The following is a 21,646-nucleotide window of genomic DNA, read 5'->3' on the forward strand; positions in this document are numbered from 1 at the left end:
GTTGTGAGAGAGGGGTGCGCCGTTTTTAATGGTAGGGAATGGGTATTTGGGTAGTGGGCTGGGATGGTATGAGCTTGGGTGATTTGGGCCTTGAAATTAGGCCAATTTGAAACTAAGAGCCAATTTGATCTTTCAAAAATAAGCCACTTTATTACTAATTAAATTTATTTTACCAAAACGACCTAATTAGCATTTTAACTAATTAAATAAACTAATTGATTAAAGCTAATGTATATTTTTTGTGATTTTCATGTATTTAATCTAACAAATTAAAGAGTAATTAATTCCTAAAAATGCAAATTAAACCTAAGATGGCATGAAAGATGTGACAGTTTTTATGATTTTTTTTATGATTTTAAAATATTGAACATGCATGAAAATGCAACTAAATGCATACAATCAATTTAAAAGAAAATTCTATAAGTTCAAAAACAAATAGGAGAAAACTATTTTTTGTGGATTTTGTAGGAATATTTTTCTGTAGGGCAAAAATTAGGCGCTCACAGTCGAATCATAGTGAAGTGACTTGTACGAAGGTAGGACCTCTTCAATTTTAGGGAGACCATGAATCTCCGAAGTTTGTGTTACATATTTTTACAAAGGTATGAATTAAGTTGTTACCATTCATATTTTGTAATTCAATTCAATGGTACAGCTCTTAATACTTGTATCCCATAAACATTTAAGGTTCGATTCATAGTACTACCTACTACTCGGCCCTCGCCAGAACTTTTACCTTCCATTTTGGCTTGCTGCTGCACTTTGCAGAAACTAAGTTTCGATCTTCTATATATCAATGAATGTCGAACACTCATCTCTTCAGGTTGACTTCTCCAACCAATAGATCGTACGCGGATGTAAATATCTCCATTAACAAGATACTATAGCTATAGCCTGTAACATCTCCCACGGTTAACACTAAGCCTTCTGATCTGTATTCTGCAAACATTCATCATATATTTTTATCAATAAAAGATGACATAATATCTTATCTTTCTATTTTGTTTATAAAAAGTGACACTAATTACACTGAGATAGATTATGTTGTTCAACATAAATAAAAAGGACTTGAGAATGTGTGCCTAACGTCTTGGTTTGTGCTATCATTTTATTTGTTGTCATAAGTTTGGATATACCAAAGTCACTTATTCTTGCAACCATGTCTTCTTCATCCCAAAGTATGTTACCTGGTTTTAGATCACAATGGACGACAACAAAAGAATGACCTTCATGCAAATATTCCATTGCAAAAGCCACTTCAATCATGACCTTCAATCTTTGGATCAAATCCAAAAATATTGTTGTGAGAGTAAAGCCATGCATCGAGGTTTCTATTTGGCATGTACTACGCACCAATGCTTTAAAAGCAAGATTAGCACAACTACTTATTACCTTAACAAGATTTCTATGGCGAATGTTACGCAAAACCTCACACTCCAAATCAAACATTTTGTATGCATCTTCTACTTCTGTATTGAAAACTTTCACAGGAACCATATTTCCATCTATGAGTGTTCCTCTATATACTAAACCAAGGCTTCCCCTGCCAATCAAATTGGCTTCATCAAAGTTGTTTGTTCCTCGAACAACCTCATAGTAAGAGATCCTCCTTATGGGATTGACCTATCAAATCTGGTATAGCAAGTTGTCTATTTCATTTTTCGTATTTCGAAAATGGTTGTGACTACTAATGCTACTGCAATTGATGCAAGAACAAAAGATAAAGCCCTTCTCTTGTTTCTACTTTTCGGGCTATTGATTCTGCATTTCACCACATTGAATTGAGATGTTCCACACAATTTGGCGTTATCCATGAAAGATTCAGTTGTCAAGTTTTTAAAAGGTCCTCCATTTGGAATCTTACAAGTGAGCGGACTTCCTTTATTGAGATTTTACCCCTAGGAGACGCACTTCCTAGCTTGAGTCATTGAAGTTTCACCCCTAGGAGAACTTGCTAGTCTGGGTCTTTCGAGTTATATTTTTGTTTTAGAAAACGCACTTCCTATATTGAGATTTTACCCTTAGGAGACACACTTTCTATTTTGGGTCAAAATCTGCAAGCAATTCAAAGGCTTAGTCGTTTAAGATTCACCAAAGTCTCAGGAATTGTACCAGAAAGGTTATTTCTAGATAGATCCAATTATGCAAGAGCAACCATGTCACCGAACAATTCAGGTATAGAACCTTCAGAATTATTCATCGACAATGAAAGATTCACCAAATTCTGTAGTTGTCCAATTGTGCTTGGAATTTCTCTCATGAATTGATTTCTTGATAAATCTAAATCACTAAGACTCCTAAAAATTTCCTATTGAGAAAATTGGAGGACAAACTCAGAATTGAAATACCCCTATTAGTACTCCAACAGGGACTTCACCTGTGGTGCCATTTATGAAGGCAAGGAACCTTTCAAGAGAATCAGACCAGTTACGAAAGGCTAAAAGAATTTTGTCCTATTTGTGTAACCCTCAAGGAAACCTAAATCACTTGTGGAAGGATCATTTGTCAGTTGATTCTATTGCAAGTTGATCACTTCAAGATGTTGTAAATTTTCAAGATTCATCGGAACATCCCAATAAGCAAATTGCGACCCAAATCAAGGATAGTGAGCTTGGAGACACTAGAAATAGAACTAGGAATTGTCCCACTAAACTGGTTGAGCCTAAGGTACAGGTCGTTAAGATGAATGTTATGGGCATTGTTAAAAGGTAGAGTTCCAGAAAGCTCATTAGCTATAACTGCAATTATTTCCAAGCCGGAAATGTTGTAGAAAGATCTAGGAATTTTACCTGATATCTTGTTTGAACCAAGATATATTTCCTTCAGATTAACAAGATTTCCAAATTCTATATGAATTTTTCCATTAAGATTATTGACACCAATATCCATCATCACCAAAGTCGATAAACTCCCCATACAAGGTGGAATTACCCACCAAATCGTTTTTTATTCTTTGAATTGCTTGCAGATTTTGAATTTCACTTGGAATGTTTCCCGAAAATGTATATCAGATTTTTGGAGTTGTGAGCCAAATTGTTATTTTGTAGTATAAAGAAACTAGACCAGATTATATTATTGTTTAGTAATTCCAAGAAAATGTACAGGCAGGGACCTGTGGAGTGGAGATACTTAGTACCAGTAATGGAATGGTTGGGACTTCCTGAGGTGAATGCGGAACCTACTAAGCCTGCAAGGTGACGTAGACAGGTAGATTTCTTTTTGCAATTGCTATATATGGAGTATTTGAGTCGGGGCTTAAATGGACTGATAGATGAAATAGAGTTTAAATTTCATCCCAAATTAGGCATCACACACCTAAGTTTTGCAGATGATCTTCTACTCTTTGCCAAAGGAGACAGTAAATGCATGCACTTGCTACATGACAGATTGTCAGCTGCTTGTGGATTAGAGGCAAAATTGGCTAAAAGTTGTGTGTATTTTGGAGGTATGGATAATGATATGAGAGAAGGAAAATATTGCAGACAGTGTGATATGTACAAGGAGAGATTTCAATTTAAATACCTGAGGATTCCAAGAAACTGAACTTGGTGCAGTGGCAGCCTCTCATTGAAAAGATAGTGACATTGTGAGAACGATATCATCATGGACTGCAAAAAGCTTTCTCGTGCGGGTAGGACTCAATAAGACTGACTGTATACCAAAAATTACAATTGAGTCCTTTGGTCTAGCCAGGTTTGTAAATATATACTTGGTGATTAATAAAATTCCTAATCACCAAAAAAATGATGTACATTCAATGCACATTTTGACCATGTCTGGTTTAGTATTTAGTATTTTGTCAGCAAAAATGATACTAAAATAGAGGGATATTAGTGTGGATATCCTACACTATAGTTTATTCTAACACAAGAACCTTATAAAATCTGGTGGTCGTTATAGTCTTCTGTCTTTTTGACTTAGAAAAGTCCTATGAAGCAGCAATTTCCCTAAAGCTTTTCTTTTCTATTTTTTTTTTTCAGAAAGAGAGCTTAAAGAGTCATATTAAGTAAGTAGTAATTAAATATTAATTCTTCAATCGTAAGAACAAGGAAATCCATTTGTTTTTTTCCTCCTTGTAACTAGGGGTGGTCATAAAAAATAAAAAAAAAACAACCAAACTGAAAACCATACCAAACCGATCAAAAAAACTGACACTTTTGGTTTGGTTTGGTTTGGTTTGGTTTGGTTTTGGTTTTGAATTTTAAAAACCGATCAAATTTGGTTTGATTTTGTTTTTAATCAAAAAAAAAATCGAACCAAACCGACTATAGGAGTAACTATTTCAAATTTATTATTACACTTATATATATGATATTTTTATACAAAGTTTCAAAAATTTAATGGTAAATGTTAATAGTTTGCACTTTTAGCATAGTTATTTACCTTTACATTCTAGTTTCATTAGTAGTTTTCTTTTGTTAAATGTAGAATCCATTTCGTGTTAAACATAATATATTTTTAATCAAGTTCTTAAATTATTCATCACTATTTGATTCAATTATCATCAATACATCTTGGTAAATAATAGATTTCTCAAAGGGCAATTGATTTGATAGTGTTACGTTGAAAATATGGTCGCCGGAATATGTGTTTGGTAGTGTATGTCTTATATTTAAGAAAAAACCGACAAAACCCGACATAAACCGAATCGAGAAAAAACCGACTTAATTGGTTTGGTTTGGTTTTAATATTTAAAAAATCGACTTACTTAGTTTGATTTCTTTTAAGGGAAAAACCGATCCAAACCGAACCATGAACACCTCTACTTGTAACTTGGCTTGGCCTAAGAAATTGATTAAAGGCTAATGGTAGCTGGCAAGACTGAGGTACATGCAAGATTTTAACGTAACGAGTAACCGAATCCACTTTCAACGCACTAGGCAAGAATGTAGTTGCAGAAGGTGTTTAACCAAAAAGTATAATTTTCGGTTAAACCTTTATATTTATGTAATGATGGGTTAAACCTAGTTAATAATGATATTTCTAAACGTTGATCTTGAAAATATGGATAATATAGGGTTGATCCAGTGGGGAGTTAATGATATTGTACATTACATATTCCAAAAGCATGTGCAATAATGGAGGAGTAACTAGCAATAAATAACAATAAATGATATTAAGTAAATAGAAGAAATAATTCACCCAATAATGAATGAGTTAGATGATTGTTCTTCCTGACAATGATGCATGACAGATATTTATGGCCAAACATGAGTTTTGAAAATAAATCCCAAATTTATTTTGGCAAAACTCATGGTCAAACGGGGTCTTAGTCCCTCCGCTTATTGAGGCCGGTCTCAGTCGGGCTTGATGAGCGAATACTATGCAACGTAGTCGAAGCATTTGGACGACCTGACCGAGTCATGATGGTTGGGACAAATTGGCGACGTGTCCCTTTGTGAACCATAATTTCGAGGGTCGTAAGTCTCACGAATCAGGATGATGTCATGGCGACAGGTGTCACTATAATGCAATTTCCCAATGTGTTGCATCGTTTCGCGTGTGTTCTTCCGATTGAACATGCCGCTTCGATTACAGTGCCAAGTAATGATGGTCTAATTCCTTGGTTTCGCGCTTGAGTTCCTATAAATAGGGGTGTGTGGACAACGTTCCTGTCTATACAAAACTCTTGCATTACTAACGCTGAATCTTCTTCTTTTTCTTCCAATGTTGTGCTTCTTCTTATCAAAGTCCTATGCTTTATTCTTCCTTGTTTGAACGTGTTCTCTTCACAACATGGCTAACGTATCCTCTACTTCTGGTATGACATCTGACTCGTCCCTTTGGCGGTGCTGATGCCCCCTCATGCTGACAGTGTCTTTGTTGCTATTGAGGATGAGAATTTTCCTACGGTGGAAGAAATAATCCCTCGTAGTGAAAAGGTTAGGTCCGATTTTTTGAAGGCGCTTCAAGGTGAGCACAACATCTCGGAGTCTTTGATGAAAGAGATCAAATTGGCCTAGCTTAGGGCAAAATTTAAAATTTCTACCCACGACGATCTGGTCCCAACAAAGCGTGATATGGTGCAAGTCCACCACCTTGGATATTCCGTATTCTGTATGTATCCTTTCCAGGTCGGCTATACTCTCTCTCCCTTTTTCCATTGGCGGAGTAATTTCACCGCTACTATGGTGTTTGCCCGGCTCAACTCTCTTCGTACATCTACAAGCTTATCAGGATGCTCACAAAATTTGCGGAGTTGGCCAGGGTTGGGGTAACACTCCACCATCTTAAGCACCTCTTCTCCCTCAGCTACTATTGGGGGACGATGGTGCACTTTCACCATCGAGGAGGTAAATGCATGGTGGTGAAGATGGACGATAAGGTAAATTGTCAATTTTGGCTCAACTACTTTTATGTCAAACTAAAGACATGTTACCAATGGGGACGGCTTTCCTAAGACTTGGATTCACGCTCGTAAGTATCCATTTTCTCTTTGGTGAAGCGCACTTGATTTATTTGTTTCAAGTCGTAGTCCAAGGTTGCGCCTCCTCCTTCGGTAGGGGATATTTCCGATTGGGTTGGTTGGATTCTGCCTCATACTATGGGGATTTGCGAATGATTGGGCTTTATCAAAAAGTTCGGATCTGCTTCTTCTTTGGCCAGTGAGTTCATCTATTTTTCGTTTTTATAGTTTTGACCTCGTGGTTGTTTGCTCATATTAGTTTGTTATTGGTAGTGATAACCCTTGATTTTCTTTTTTTCAGTTCAAGGATCTTCGAGGAGGTCGAGGGCTCCTAATCCTGCGTTCTGTGGCCAGGCCTGCTCGATCATCTACTCGGTCATCTACGACCAGGCCTGCTCGGTTCTCTGCCACACCTACTATTGCTTCCGCATTGGCTTCTTCTCTGCCTGCAGGTATATCGGCAACGGAACTTTCGTATTCCCCTTTGCATCACCTAGTGGACGAGAAGGATGACTCGTCATCGAGCGGTGGAAATTTAGTTCCCCGTAAAAGAAGATCGGTGGACGTCGGTGATGGGGTTGCCCGATTTGTCGATTCGGTAAGGGGCAATTTTTCCATCCATAAAGCGGCGACTATAGAGCTTGAAGATGACGCCGAGTTATCGTCTGAGGTTCCGCCCTCGACTGAGGTCGTAGAGGGTATGCCTCTTCCCCAAACCAGGGTGGAAGTTGAGGGGCCGCCTGTGAGGATCTCGGATTCTTTGCGGCCAGATAAGCCATTGGCCTCGCGACCGGCCGATGTTCCTTCTTCTTCGACTGATGGAAAGGGTAAAGGCGTTGCCAAGGACGGCTATGCGACGGGCTCTGACCTTGACGCCGAAGAGGTGAGGATGATGGGGCTATCAACATAAACATATTTACCTATTTTAAACTTTTCTATCAAGATGGTTACTTGTCGCCAATTTATTAATGCTTTGTATACCTATAAAGATATAGGACCAATTAAAACCACTAATGTTCACACTTGTATTTCTGACCTAAATGCACATTTATAAATTTTATATAATTTTTATGTTAACATAGTTAACGATTCTTCTGTTGTAGATGTTAAAGAAAATATTCCTTCAAGTTCGGCTTCTACATCTGATTGCGCTGCTATAGAGGATGATGACGGTCCTGAAGGTTATACTATTTGGTCCACGCTAAGCGAATATCAACCTAGTAGCAGGAGCATTGATGGATTATAGTTCTACTTGCAAAAGGTAATGGCACCCCGCACAAAGAAGCAACTCAATACAATTTTATGTTCTTTTGGCAATGGCTCGAAACACGCTAAACGTGCCAATTTTAATTGTTGCTCCAAAGAGCGCATTTTGCCAAGCAAGGCAGCAGCTAGGAGATACCTGTCACTCATTGGATTACAACATTTTAGAAGTTCTAGTATGTTTTAGAGATTGTATTAGATCATAGCGACGAAATTAAGGACATGAAGAAGTAGATGCACCGGAGGACGAGAAAACTGGAGATATAATACTAAATGCTTCCTATTTAAGTCGTCCATGAGGCTCAGACACTCATGTTGATATGGAAGAACTTAACAAAAATGACACAATACATGTGATGAACTCTTTCTTATTTTTAATAGTTGTTGTAAAATTTTAATTTGCAAGTTTAAAAATAAAAAATTCGAAATAGAATTTACAAACTTAATTTGAAGTACTAGTCAATGAAAGCTTTTGAAGTTTTATCCTTACATATTGATCTTATTAGAACTTAATTCTAAATTTTAAATTTTAAATTTAGGACTTTAAATTTATGTCTTAAAATCACTTATTTATAACACAGAGGTTTCTAAATACTCACGTATCAATTACATTGAAATAATTAGGAAAGGTTCTGTAATTTGTAATGCCAACACGAAATGGCTGGTAGGAAATGGGACATCCATTAACCTATGGCACGATAAATGGATAAATCAATTAGGAGCCCTCAGAGACTACATTCAGGGTCCCATTCCAATTAGGGAGCTAGAACTAAATCTCTCATGCGTTATTAGAAACTGAATATTCGACCTTAGAGACTTGTCTTTCGAATTACCCACAGATATAGTCTCCAAGATAAATTGCACTTACATAAAACAAACTACGCCCACTACTGACTCATATACTTGGGACTCAAAGGATTACAACTGTTTCTCCGTTAAGGCTGCCTACGAAGCAATCTCAGATTTTACATGCAATAAAAAAGACTACTCTTGGCTCTGGAAAATCAACTCCCTAAACAAATTGAAATATCTCCTCTGGACAATCATTTGGGACAGGTTACCCACAAAGCATATGCTGGCCAAAAGAGGGATTTGCCATGACGACACTTGTAACATATGTAATAGGGAGACTAAGAACATAGAACATATCTTCTTCCGCTGCAGCTACTCTAGATCCATATGGGAACAAACAAATTTTAACCATCCCTTCTCTCAGAACTCTTTAGGAAAAGATACCTTGTGCAATTGGCTTAAAAAATAACTCATGTCAAGGAAATCCTTCAACAATCACCTACGTTGGTTAGATTTCCTCTCTTTCCTCCTATGGCATATCTGGAACTTCAGAAATGGGATTCTCTTCCAAGGAACTAAATCCCCTATCACCATAAGCTAACCCATTAGCAAAGCCATGGAATACTTTTACCTGGCAAAAAATCTTAGCTTAAAACCACCCAAGAAAACTATCCTTGTAAAATGGGAGCCTCCCAATCCAAATTTTTATAAACTAAATATTGATGGCTCACGTGTAGGAAACCTAGGAGTGGGAGGAATAGAAAGGGTGTTTAGGGATGATAGGGGTCAATGGATCTTAGGTTTCAATATTAGATTCGACCATACTACTAACATATATATATAGAAATTCTGGCCCTACTCCATGGAGTCAAACGAGCACTAACAGAAAAGCTCTTCCCATTAGTAATAGAGACGGACTATTTGGAACTAATAAATCTCCTAAAATCTAATAATTGTCTCTATCAAAACTTGATTGATGATTGCAGGTACCTATTGCGGAAGGTGAATGATCCACAGCTGAAGCATGTTTCTAGAGAGGCTAATGGAGTAGCGGACTTGTTAGCCAAAAATGATTGTAGCTTGGACACTTTTTGTATTTTGCAAACTTATTTTATTCCGCCTATTTTTGTTGTTCGTGTACTTAAAAGAGACAGTCTAGGCACTATGTTACCTAGACTGATCTCTAATTATAATAACTTTTAGCTTGTTGTTGTTTGAATAAATCGTTTATTACCAAAAAAAAATTACATTGAAATAAATATATAAAACAAAATTAAAAAGAATAAAAACCAATTCCCCTGGCTCGGTTCAAACCGGATAAGCCCGAACCTCAACGAGCCCAATAGAGCTCGGAAATACCCAGCCCACTACCAACCTGCTTACCCCAGCCCACACTAACTAACCCGTTACAGTAACCAAACGGGCTATGTTTTTCCACCATCAGTCTGGTCTCTGTAACCACCTTTACCACGAATGCAACAATGATATAGTCAATATATATCATATTTATGCCCGCTCTGTTCAAATTTAAAAAAGGAGAAAAAGCATATGATTAGTAACAAGAAATTAGTAACAAGAAGTTCAAATTAAATTTAGTGACGAAATTGCAGTTTCCTTTAAATGCTTCAATTCATCACTTGTACATTCTTGGAGCTCTTTCCAATTTTCAACACCACTGCTTTGAAAATCTTGTGACATACTGTTGATATTAAAGATCATGAAGTAAAACAAATCGGCCATTTTTGATAAAGAACGTTGGAGCTTCTTGTAGCAAGTTGCATTAAAAGGAAGAAACCAAAAATCAGGCTCTACTTATGAGAAATTTTTGGATATGGGATTGTTTTTCAATAATCCCTGCATTTCTGGCTGACTATTTGGTTCATGCAGTATATCCACGGTGAAATATAATTGATTCTTTGCAAGATTGGCCGCTCGTGAAACAAGACAATCCAATAAAAGTTTCTGTTGAAAATAAATTAGCATCCACAATTTTCATGATCATCCACTGGCTTCTTTCTCCATCAATAAATTACCATTGCTGTAAGACGAACGTATGCGCTAAAACAAGTGTTGAAATTTAAAGGTTTTGCTCAATAATGGATTTCTTATATGTCAGAGAAAAAATAATTCATAAAGAGCCACAAATATGTACACAAGATTTTATCGGATTCAAAAGGAAATAGATCTGCCAATTCTTGGCCAAATGTGATTTCTTTGCTTAATCCAAACAGTTTATGCGAAAATGACAAGTGTGTTTGATGACCCAAAGGATTGTTTGGTTCTCAATTATCTTAGTATAGATTTTGGATTATTCAAACGCATGACGTAACAAAAATACGCCACCAAATTTCTCAAAAAGCTGATAGATGATTAGCTGTCGAATACACAACAAGCGTTACAAATCAAAGGAAGCTAAACACTAATTACTTAAAGCAACTATTTTTACAACCCTAAAGACAGTAAAATTAAACATTCTTCAAGAGCTAGTAAATTTGGCAACAGCTTAGTGCCTTGAGAGACAGCATGCTTAGCCATCCAAACTTAAAGATAAGGTCGTCAAGTCAAACTTATACCGATATCTGCAATTGCATAGCACAACAGACACTCATCTATGACCTAAGCACCAGTTGACTAACTAAAGAACATCTAATGAAGCAGCATGCCCATACCAAATCCTGAAAAGAATAGCAATAAATTTCAGATTGCAGAGAGCACTTTCTCGCATAAAAAGGCAAAAGAACTGAAGGCAAACCATCATTCACAACGAAATAAAAGACATTACACTAGACACAGATACATTATGCAGAAAACAGCTCAAACAACAAAAATGAATCAAGACAACTACATCAAATACAACTGAGAAAAAACAAAACTTCTGCCAGAAAGTTCATATTAATGACGTACATTTTAACAAGAGTCCACTCCATACTAGAATTATCTCATAGAATTTATATCGACTTAATTACACTTATCACATTTTACAGACAGTTCATTCCAAAAACCAGAGTGTTGCTGACTTGCTGTAAGTACCGTACCTAGTATAACATGTTGAAACTGAGCTTTCACTGAACATGAAATATATAGACAGAATTTACCATCCCAGCAATACCAATAAGCAGATTTTTGTTAATTAACATGTCAGTTTAACTCTAGCGGAAGAGTAACTTATGGTGTGATCCCCTGCTAGAGACCACTAAAGAACCAATCCATATAGATGCCAAACCCATATTATTACTATTTAGGTATACCTCACTATACCATGGCATGATTATTATAGACTCATGGAAAATTGGTTAACTCCAGAAATTAGAATCCATGCTGATCTGCATTCTGCACAACTACATCAATGAGTAATACGGTACATCTTTATCCATCAGCAGCGGAGGATCTAGAATTTGAATTTTATGGGTTTTGGATTCTTGGAGAACAACCTCAAGTGCTAGTAATTGAGTTCTAAATTTAATTTATTCCTATTTAATGAATTTTTAAAACATATATTGGGTCTAGGCCAAAGGTACTAAGTTCTACCGAACACATATTCAAGCCTACATCAGCCCCTGTCCATTAGAGGATCATGTAAAAGATAGAAGGAACTCAACTAAAAATACTGAGAGGATGTCAAACAGTACAAGACAATCCTATGTACTAAAAGAAGTGTCAAAATTTAAAGGTTTTGTTCCATGATGGATTTCTGATATGCCAGAGAAAAAATAATTCATAAAGAGCTGGACATATGTACCACAAATTACCAAGTAATGTACAAGAGATTTTATCTTTTCAGAGTGAAACACGCAGGATTAGATTCAAGTACTAATTCAAGAGGAAATAGATCTACCAATTCTTGGTCAAATGTGTTTTATCTGCTTAATTCAAACAGTTTATGTGAAAATGACAAGTGTGTTTGATGACCCAAAGGATTGTTTGTTTGGTAACTTAAGTATACTTCGCAAAGAGAGACACATTCACTCATAAGTATGTCAAATAGATCCAACATGAAGCATCACTTAAGCTATTGTTTGACCAAACAAAGTCACTCATAATTCACCTCGAAGTTGTTTATAGATTACCCTTAACTTTTGAATTCAACATAAATATCCCTATCTAAAGGCCAAATCCATCCGTTATACCCAGAAAAGTAAAAGATTCGAATCACAGTCTGAGATTCATATTTTGAAAATAGAATTGGGAGTTTCTATGTTGTGGTTTTCCAAAAGTACATAATTTTCCTAGTTTTCTTTTCCTTCCAAAACCTTAAATAGGAGGCTGAATCAGACCTTAGAGGTTCTCAGTTCATGCTTCAACCAATTCATGTTTCAAAATTAGAATTGGGACTTCCTATGCTATGGTTTTTCTAAAGAAAACAGACGTCATTACCTACTCTTCATAGTTTTCTCTTCCTTCCAAAACCTAAGAATAGGAGGCTGAATCAGATCTTAGAGGTTCAGTTCATGCTTCAACCAATCTCCAACCTAGGGCGAGGAAGACAAAGGGATATGGAGGTGGTCTGTGACACAGATGAGGATATAAACTAATTGAAAGCAATTCATCTACCTTCAAAGATGATATCTTTTTTATGATTAACAAGGAACAATGCAAGTTCTATAATGGCTCACATTCAGCAGAGCTACATTCAAATTAGAAATAAAGTAATGAAAAACATACCGTGGAATTCACTGTTTGGACAAGATAATTGGAAAACCCACAAAGCTGAAATCAACAGAACAAAAACAAATTAGTACAAAATGATCTCACGAGGCATAACCCTTCTGATACCAGAACCCTTAAGCAAGTGGAAAATCAGTGCATGATTTAATTATTTTGCTTCATTTCATAATTCAAATAACATTGCAAATAAAAACAAATTAGCCAATTTCTAGTTGAGGCCCAGGATAAGGTAAAGAGAAAACCGAATAGGCGCATTTTGGCAGATAGGAACATAATTTTCTGACTTACACTACCCAGGTGACGACAAGTATTTAAGTAAAGAAGAAATATCATAGTACAATTTTTGGATTATTCATCCACCTCATGACGTAACAAAAGCTCATTATATCTTCAGCTCAATAAAATACGCCACCAAATTTTCTAAAACCCACATAAATTTCACAAAAAGCTGATGAATTTCATAGATGATTAGCTGTCGATTACATAACAAGCGTTACAAATCAAAGGAAGCTAAGCACTAATTACTTAAAGCAACTATTTTTACACCTAACACAAACCCTAAAGACAGTAAAATTAAACATTGAAACCCTAAAATTCTTCAAGAGCTAGTGAATTTGGTAACAGCCTTAGTTCCTTCAGAGACAGCATGCTTAGCCAGTTCACCAGGAAGTACAAGTCTCACAGCAGTCTGAATCTCCCGAGAAGTGATAGTAGGCTTCTTGTTGTACCTAGCAAGTCTAGAAGATTCCTGAGCAAGCTTCTCAAAGATATCGTTAATGAAACTGTTCATGATACCCATAGCTTTGCTCGAAATACCGATATCAGGATGAACTTGCTTCAGAACCTTGAAGATGTAGATCTTGTAGGTCTCAACTGACTTCTTTGCCCTCTTCTTCTTCTTGTCTCCGGCAGCACCGGCGTCCTTTGGGAGCTTCTTTCCGGCCTTGGGCTTCTTCTCTGCTGGTGCTTTCTCGGCGACCGGGGTTTTCTCAGCGGCCGGCTTCTTCTCGGCGGGTTTCTTATCTGCCTTTGGTGCCATTTGAGGAGAGAAAAATGGAGATTTTAGGTTTAAGAGAAGGATTTTGAAGAGATGCGAATACGATTGATGAAGAAATTGGGAATTGAGGGTTTGTTTATATAATGTTTTGGAAAGAGTTCTGATTGGTTAAATCTAAATGACGCGGATCGTGGTATTGACCGTTGATCTTTGTTTTAATCAACGGTGGAGAGGGGTTTGGTGAGTTGAGGTGAAATGTCTTTTTGTTTTGGGATTTGAAATTGAAATTCGTCAGCTTTCATTAAGGCGGTAGCTGAAAAAGTGAAATCTCGATTCCCGCCTGATAAAAATTAATGTGCGAAAATTTGGTATCAAATGGATAAGGAGAATAACGTTGCAATAAATATGACTATGAGAGCATCTTCCTTAGAAATTGATTGAAAATTTTATTCACAATTTTAGTATTTTTGTGTGTTATTTATATGATGTCTTTCTTTTAATCTATTGTCAAAAAGAATACATCTTCCCCTTTTTGGGATTTACTTAATTTCGGCATCCTCAATGACATGACTTATTGAGGTCATCACCATCACTCATTTGAATAAAAAATACGTGGAACCCTCACCGCCATTGTATAAATTAGCATTTGAATATAAATTTGGTTGAGATAAAAATAATTTTTATAAATTAAAATTATGTTTGAACATACATTATACTTTAAAAGAACTTGAAGTTTGTGGGTAAAAACTTGAGAAATCAGTCTAGATTACTTTTTAAAAAACATGAAAAACTCATCCACAAAAATTGCCCAAAAACAACTCACTTTTTATAACCAAAGAATATTTTTAAAAAATTTGAAAAAAATGAAAAAAATTTATAGCCAAACGGAAGCTATACTCACACCTCTCTATAATAGCTCTCATTTATAACAATATTTCACTAAAACAGTCAAGTTTCTTTGGAACTATTTTTTATGGAAAAAATCTCATTTTATACCTATTAACCCCAAACTATTTACCTTTTAATACTCATGCCCAAACTATTTACTATTCCTACCCTTGCGGTCCAATTATTTACCCGGCCCAAGCTATCTATTGTCTTTAATGCCTTATTTTCATTCTTTACACTAGACTAAAAAATCTAGCCCACCTATTTCACCCGGCCCAAGCTATCCACCGTTTTTAACGCTTGTCTTCGTCCTTTAAGAGTTAACACTAGACTAGAGAACAGTTTCCAAATCTCCTTAGCCAAACCATGAAAACCCATATTTCACTTAGATTCGAGCTTTTAATTTTTTCTTCCGATTCTGTTCTATCTCTTCGTCTAGTAGTAATTTTTGGGTGAATTTTTTGCTTCTGAAGGTACATTTTAGTGAGAGTGAGTTTTCAAAATCATAGAATTTTTGTCTTTTTCTTTGTACTTTTGTGAATCAATGTCTGTGGGTTGTTGTTTTCTCTATGGGTCGGAAGCATTGTGTGTGTAGATGGTGGTGTCGTGGACAACATCATTCTTCAACACAAGTAGCTGTTGAATCTGTTGCCTCAGCCATGTCCGGTCCTAATTTTTCCTTATTTTCTGATTCTCAGTCTGTGTTTAGTCGTAATTCTAGCAGTAGTCATGTTGAAAACATAACTGAAAATATAGAATTAGAGGGTGGAAAAGGCAACAATATTAATGCTTCGTTAGTCGATGAAACTCCCTACCAGTCATTACCCGACACAAATTCCGAACCAGTCATAGCAGGTGTTCCTATGACTAATAAGGGAAAAGGTGAAATTATTGAGGATTCTGAGTTAGGGGAAGCCGACGTGAATCCGTGCCTAACATAGAGACTCAACTAGTAGATGTTGAGTGTAGCGATGACTCGCAGTTTAAGTAGTGATGCTCATAATGCTTTTATGTGTTCAGCATCTCGGGTTGATGGTATTGGTCAAGTGGATGTTGGTGGCAATAATGTGAATTTGCCTTCTAGTAATGTCTTCTATGTATAACATTTCATTTTTTTAAAAAAAAATTCTTAACTTTGTATATTTGTTTATTCACTGGCATTTTCTAATTTAAGCTCCATGTCGACATAGGGGTGATTTTCACTTGGATTCTGATTTTAAATATATTGATTCTCAACTTGATCTAATTGGTGCCATTACACAAGGAGGGAAGCGTAATGTAAATCAATCTGCAAAATGAACTAACAACTCGTGATGTAAATAAGTCTAAACCTGATCAGTCGATATCAAAAAGTATTGTCCAAACACAAATAGATATTGAAACAACTCCTGCAGTTTTCATACGGAGAAGGTGCCCTGCAACTGTAAAACAATTGTCGTAGAGGAATGACTGACCATCTGGTGTTAGTGCACTTGAGGGATCCTCGAAGGTTAACAAAGGAAGATTTCCATTTGTAAATGACATTTCAGTGGCTGTTAATTATAAGCTTACGACTGCATTCTCAAACTTTGTCAAAGCAAATATGCAATTGGGAGAGTGTGTATTCATTTCCATATACTTTTGTTTTCATGTTTTCTTAATTTTTGTTCTTATATATATCTTCTTTTATACGAAATAGGGAAGTGTATTTACCCATTGATCAAAAGTTGGACCCTTATTTTGACTTTGAAGTTGAACAAATTGATGATAAGACATTTTTTCATACCTTAAACTATTCTAGTAGGCGGCTGTCTAGTTCAGTATGTGTACTACTTTTAATTTTTTTTTTGTTGTAGTAGTTCATTCATATTATTAGTGTTAGTCATGTTTTCTTTCTCTCTTTTTTGCAGCACTTGAATATTATATTCTACTATCTTAGAAAGAAGGCGAAATATGGAATTAATATACCAATCAAAGTCACAACTACAGATACTCTTTTTAATAATATCATTCAAAGTGTTTTCACAAAATTTGTAAAAGGTGGGAAACAAGATCATTTGATTGATAGATCATACGATATCATGGAGTACATGAAAGGATTTAGGATGCATTGCAACACTACATGGCACCTGGTTAATCATGTCCTCTTTCCAATTAATTTGGCAGAATAGTGGCATTGGATATTGGGGTGTGTATAATTTCACAGGAGATGTTTTTACGTATATGACTCGCTATGTAATCGAAAGCACAAAAAGTTATTCCAAAGGTGGCAAAGGCATATGCTGTGTTGATCCCCCTGCTTCTAGTTAGCATTGAATTTTATAACTAAGGAAGTGAAATTACAGTACAAAATGGTCTACACATGGGAAAGGAGTTGACTAATCCTTTTGAGATTGAACTGATTACAAATCTGCCAACACAGCAAAATTCGTAAGAATAATTACTTTTTTTTTTTACTTTGTTTTCCTCATTCATATTAACATTTTTCACTTCTAATAGATTTTTATATTCTATTCATTTGATTTATGCAGAGATATTGGAGTATATGTTGCATGTTTTGCTGAGTATATTATTGAAGATCTTCCAATCCATGTTGCCAATTTTGATGTGGATGGTCTTCGAGCTAGGTTTGGTATATTGTTGTGGCACTATGGGAGGAACAAGCAGTTGCGTGGCAAATCAAGTGAATATGAGGCTCCAGTAGCACCTAAAAAGACTCGTGGAAAGAAACGCAAGAAGTAGTATAGGTCTTTTTTTCGTTTTAGTTAATCATAGCATGAAAACTTTGTAGGATTTTAATAGTTTTTAGTGAAGTATGGTATTTTGCATTATTAGATTGTTAAAATGGCAGCTTTTAAAAGTGTTTTCTAGAAATACAATTGTAATAGTACAATATATTGCTATAACTGTTTTAATGTTGAAATCTATCTTCAGTTTGTTTTATTATGCTTCTTCCATAAAGTTGTTGGTTTATTAGGAGTGCCTTTTGGAGACAAAATTTTGTCAGCACTTGAAGTCAAGCCATTAGTGTAGAACATGGTTGTTACAGCAGCACTGTTAGTTTCTACTCCTACTGCTATTTACAGCAAGAGGAGCATTGTTAGTTCGTTGTAGTACACCAGCAGAAGTTATTTTTGGAGGTGTATTTTTAAGGGAGTGACGACGTTCAAAAGAAGAATTATGTTGTTATTTTGTTGAAGAACAGGACGGGCATTGATTTGAATGAGAAGAAATATTTTTAGAAAATGAACTGGTTTTGAAATTATATTGAGAGTAGTTGTTAGTTGTAGCTGAATCTTAGAACATCTGTGCATAATTTGCATTGATGCACCAGTTGTATTATGCAAAGATTTTGGTTCAGGTATATTAGTGCAGTAGAATTATATACCAATCAGGTATACTGATATACCATTTGGGTATCACGTTGTATTTGAATACATTTTTCCTACAACAACTAGATGTAAGTACTGACATGAGTTGCAAAGCATGCACATTTTGGGTATCACATTGTATTTGTGCACCATTTGTATTTCTGCGAATATTTTTGGTTTATCCATACTAGTGCAATACAACTATATACCAATAAGGTATACAAATATACGCACACTTACATTTTAGCATCTTTTTTCCTACAACAACTAGATGTAAATGCATCCCACTTTTGTATACTAAAATAGAAAATAAACATATTCTCATTGAAAACACAAGTAGCCTGTCACGACTCCGGTTCGCCTACCGTGAACCATCGTGATGGCACCTAGTCTCTATGACTAGGTAAGCCTAACAATGCAGATTATAAACAACAATTGCGAAAGAGATAATTAAAAATCGAAATAATGAAATAAAACAGTATTTAAAAATGTCGTTCGGCATACACAATAACAACTCTTGAAACTAATAACTTTTCCCAAAACTCGGAATCTCATGAAAGTACAAAAGGGCTAATACAAAAGGGAGAGTAGACAGAGACTCTTCGGTCTACGGACGCGGCAGATATACCTCGGAGTCTCTACGAACGCCTCGTCTCAAGCGTGACAAGTCTGAGTGGAGGTACCTAAATCTGCACATGAAAAACATGCACATAAAGGGCATGAGTACACCACAGCGGTACTCAGTAAGTGCCAAGCCTAACCTCGATCGGGTAAGTGACGAGGAAGGTCAGGGCCCTACTAAGATTAAGTGAAATATAAGGTGTGACAGTATAAGATGAAGCAATACAAGTGAAAGATAATAATAAGAATTAATACAGGATAATAAGGATAACAACAACTGAAACAGAGGTAAAAACAATCACAAGAAATACCACTCTTCACGAAGATAATAACCGGGGATCTCTTAGTACCCTCAATATATACCAGTAATCTCTTGGTATCCTCAATATATGCTAGGTATCTCTTGGTATCCCGAGGATCTCTTGGTATCCTCAATATATGCGAGGGATCTCTTGGTATTCCGAGGATCTCTTAGTATCCTCAATATACGTGTTAGGGATCTCTCGATATCCCGCACCTCAGCTCAAAACATAATATGTACAAGGGACCCCCCGGGATGCTGATTCAAATCTCTAGATCTCCAGATCTCCAAACTGAGAATAGAATTTTCAGCTAAAAATTCAGAAGTTTGAGTGTAAACTTCTGTAATACTTATAATTTTTGACATTCTGCTTTGCCAACGAAATCAAAATCGTAAAAATAAGATGCGAGTTTGAGCATCAAAAGTTTTAGCATCTTCCAAAGTCAAATCAGCTACTTCTATAAAATTTAAGGAGAAAAAATCGAATTGTAAAGAGAAATTAGCATCTTCGCTATGTTTTTTCACACTTACGATCTTCAAATTAGGGGATGCCGGTGGAAATCTCAATTTTGTGCGCTTATTTTCTAAAATTTTGAGCAGCTTTTGCATTTTTATAGGCAGGGTATTAGCGTGGGGTAGTTATTTTGAGATACCTGTTTATTTATTAAATGGGTAGGAAATTATAATTATTTAATGGGTAGAATTCTTTTATGGGTAGAGCAGGGTAAATAGTTTCACTTTTATAGGTACTCTTATCTTTTTCTCCTTTTTATGTAGGGAGGTTTGATTATAAAATAATTATTTTGATACTTTGCATGTATTTAAATTAGACGTCAAAAGTCTTTATAGTTTACTAGCCTTAGGTATGCGTGTTGTGCGCGGGGCGGATTTACGCTTATTGAAGCGGTGTCGCGTGACACCACTTCGTCGGAAAATTTTACTAAATATATGTATTTATACTGTATGAAAACAAATAAGTAGGAAACAATGACATCACTTGACATTAATTGTATCTTGGTGTAGGTTAAATGTTCAAACCTCAACTTGTACGTTTTCCTTTTGCACATTTTTCTTGTCTAAAGGTATGATAATCAAAGTTATATTTTAATTCTTTTATAAATTTCGACACAGCTTAAAAAAAAATTATGCGTACGCCCCTGATTGTGCGTGTACACCATAAATAAAACTTTTTAAGAAAATTACATAAATATCCTATTGAAATACTTTTGCTTGTTTGTTTTCATATGAAAAAAGTTTCTACCAATTTTTCCATTGTGTTGTATTTATATTTTACCTTCACAAAATACATGTATATATGATTTATCCACCATAACCTAGGTTGCTTTTTACTTTTTTTTTTCCACGTATATATGGCAAGTGTTTCATATCACTTAGATATTTGCATTAGTTTGTACACAAAAAGTTACTATATCGCTAAAAATATTTTTTTCAAAAACACTCTAAAAGAAACAGAAAATTACAGTTGAAACCATCAATCGTTAGCATTTCAGATAAAATTATGAAAGAACAAAAAATGTACTTCATAAAAAGAAAATTATTTTTTATATTAGATTGAAGTACCGAAAATATATGTAAATTTCAAATGAGTATTACATAAGCATTTCAAGTATTAGTAAAGTAAACATTATTATTGGAATTCGCATAATAGTAATTCAGGCATTTCTTAAATGTTACTTGATTGTGATTAAAAATTTACTCAGTTCCCGAAAGAGTACCATATATATAAACAACGAAACAAATAAAAATATTGGAGGAATATATATACCTCATATGAATTCACAAAATATTGTCAAAATACCTAGCTTCTGCAGTGTTTGGCTATGCTCAAATTCTCAGAAACCAAAACTGTCTTGTTCTTCCCATCTCAATTTACCGCGAGAATTATTTAAAAGGGTAATATATGCGATTTATGTGGAGTTGGAAGAATATATTGTGAATTATATCGTGGCGAGCAATTGAATTCCAATTGAAGAGTATTTTTTTTCATTAGAATATAAAATTCTATTATTAGTTGACTTCCTTTATTTACGTCTAAATTTTAGGAATATATACATTCCTTTCCTTTTCTGTATTTACCTAGGATTCTAAGAATTTTTTTTTCTTAATGTCGGATACAATTTAATTGTTTCTAAGTTTCAAAGCTAATAAATCTACATTTATAAAAAAGTTAGATATCAAATTACTAAATATTAGAAAAGTTAACATGAAAAGTTGTTACATAGTTAAACTATGGAAAATATTTATATAAGGTCAAATATAATCAATTTTAAAATTCTAAATATTAAGATTTTTTTGAGTTAAAATTATATTCTATTGATACTCAAAAATATTATAATTTGGTT

The 21,646-nt window shown here is 35.2% G+C and overlaps 1 protein-coding gene across 1 annotated transcript; it reads right to left on the reverse strand.

Annotated features, from left to right (window-relative positions):
- Positions 1 to 13,562: 13,562 nt before the first annotated feature.
- On the reverse strand, positions 13,563 to 14,238 carry LOC104224777 (histone H2B.3). The gene has a single exon (XM_009776483.2). The coding sequence runs from the start codon at positions 14,163 to 14,165 to the stop codon at positions 13,725 to 13,727; it is 441 nt and encodes a 146-aa protein (XP_009774785.1). The 5' UTR covers positions 14,166 to 14,238; the 3' UTR covers positions 13,563 to 13,724.
- Between the last annotated feature and the right edge of the window lie 7,408 nt (positions 14,239 to 21,646).

This window comes from Nicotiana sylvestris, chromosome 5, assembly GCF_000393655.2.
Source record: "Nicotiana sylvestris chromosome 5, ASM39365v2, whole genome shotgun sequence".
In the NCBI taxonomy this organism is placed as follows: domain Eukaryota; kingdom Viridiplantae; phylum Streptophyta; class Magnoliopsida; order Solanales; family Solanaceae; genus Nicotiana; species Nicotiana sylvestris.

What these genes read in the sequence shown, in the direction of transcription:
- LOC104224777 (XM_009776483.2), bottom strand. Translation starts at nt 14,165, where the DNA reads ATGGCACCAAAGGCAGATAAGAAACCCGCCGAGAAGAAGCCGGCCGCT.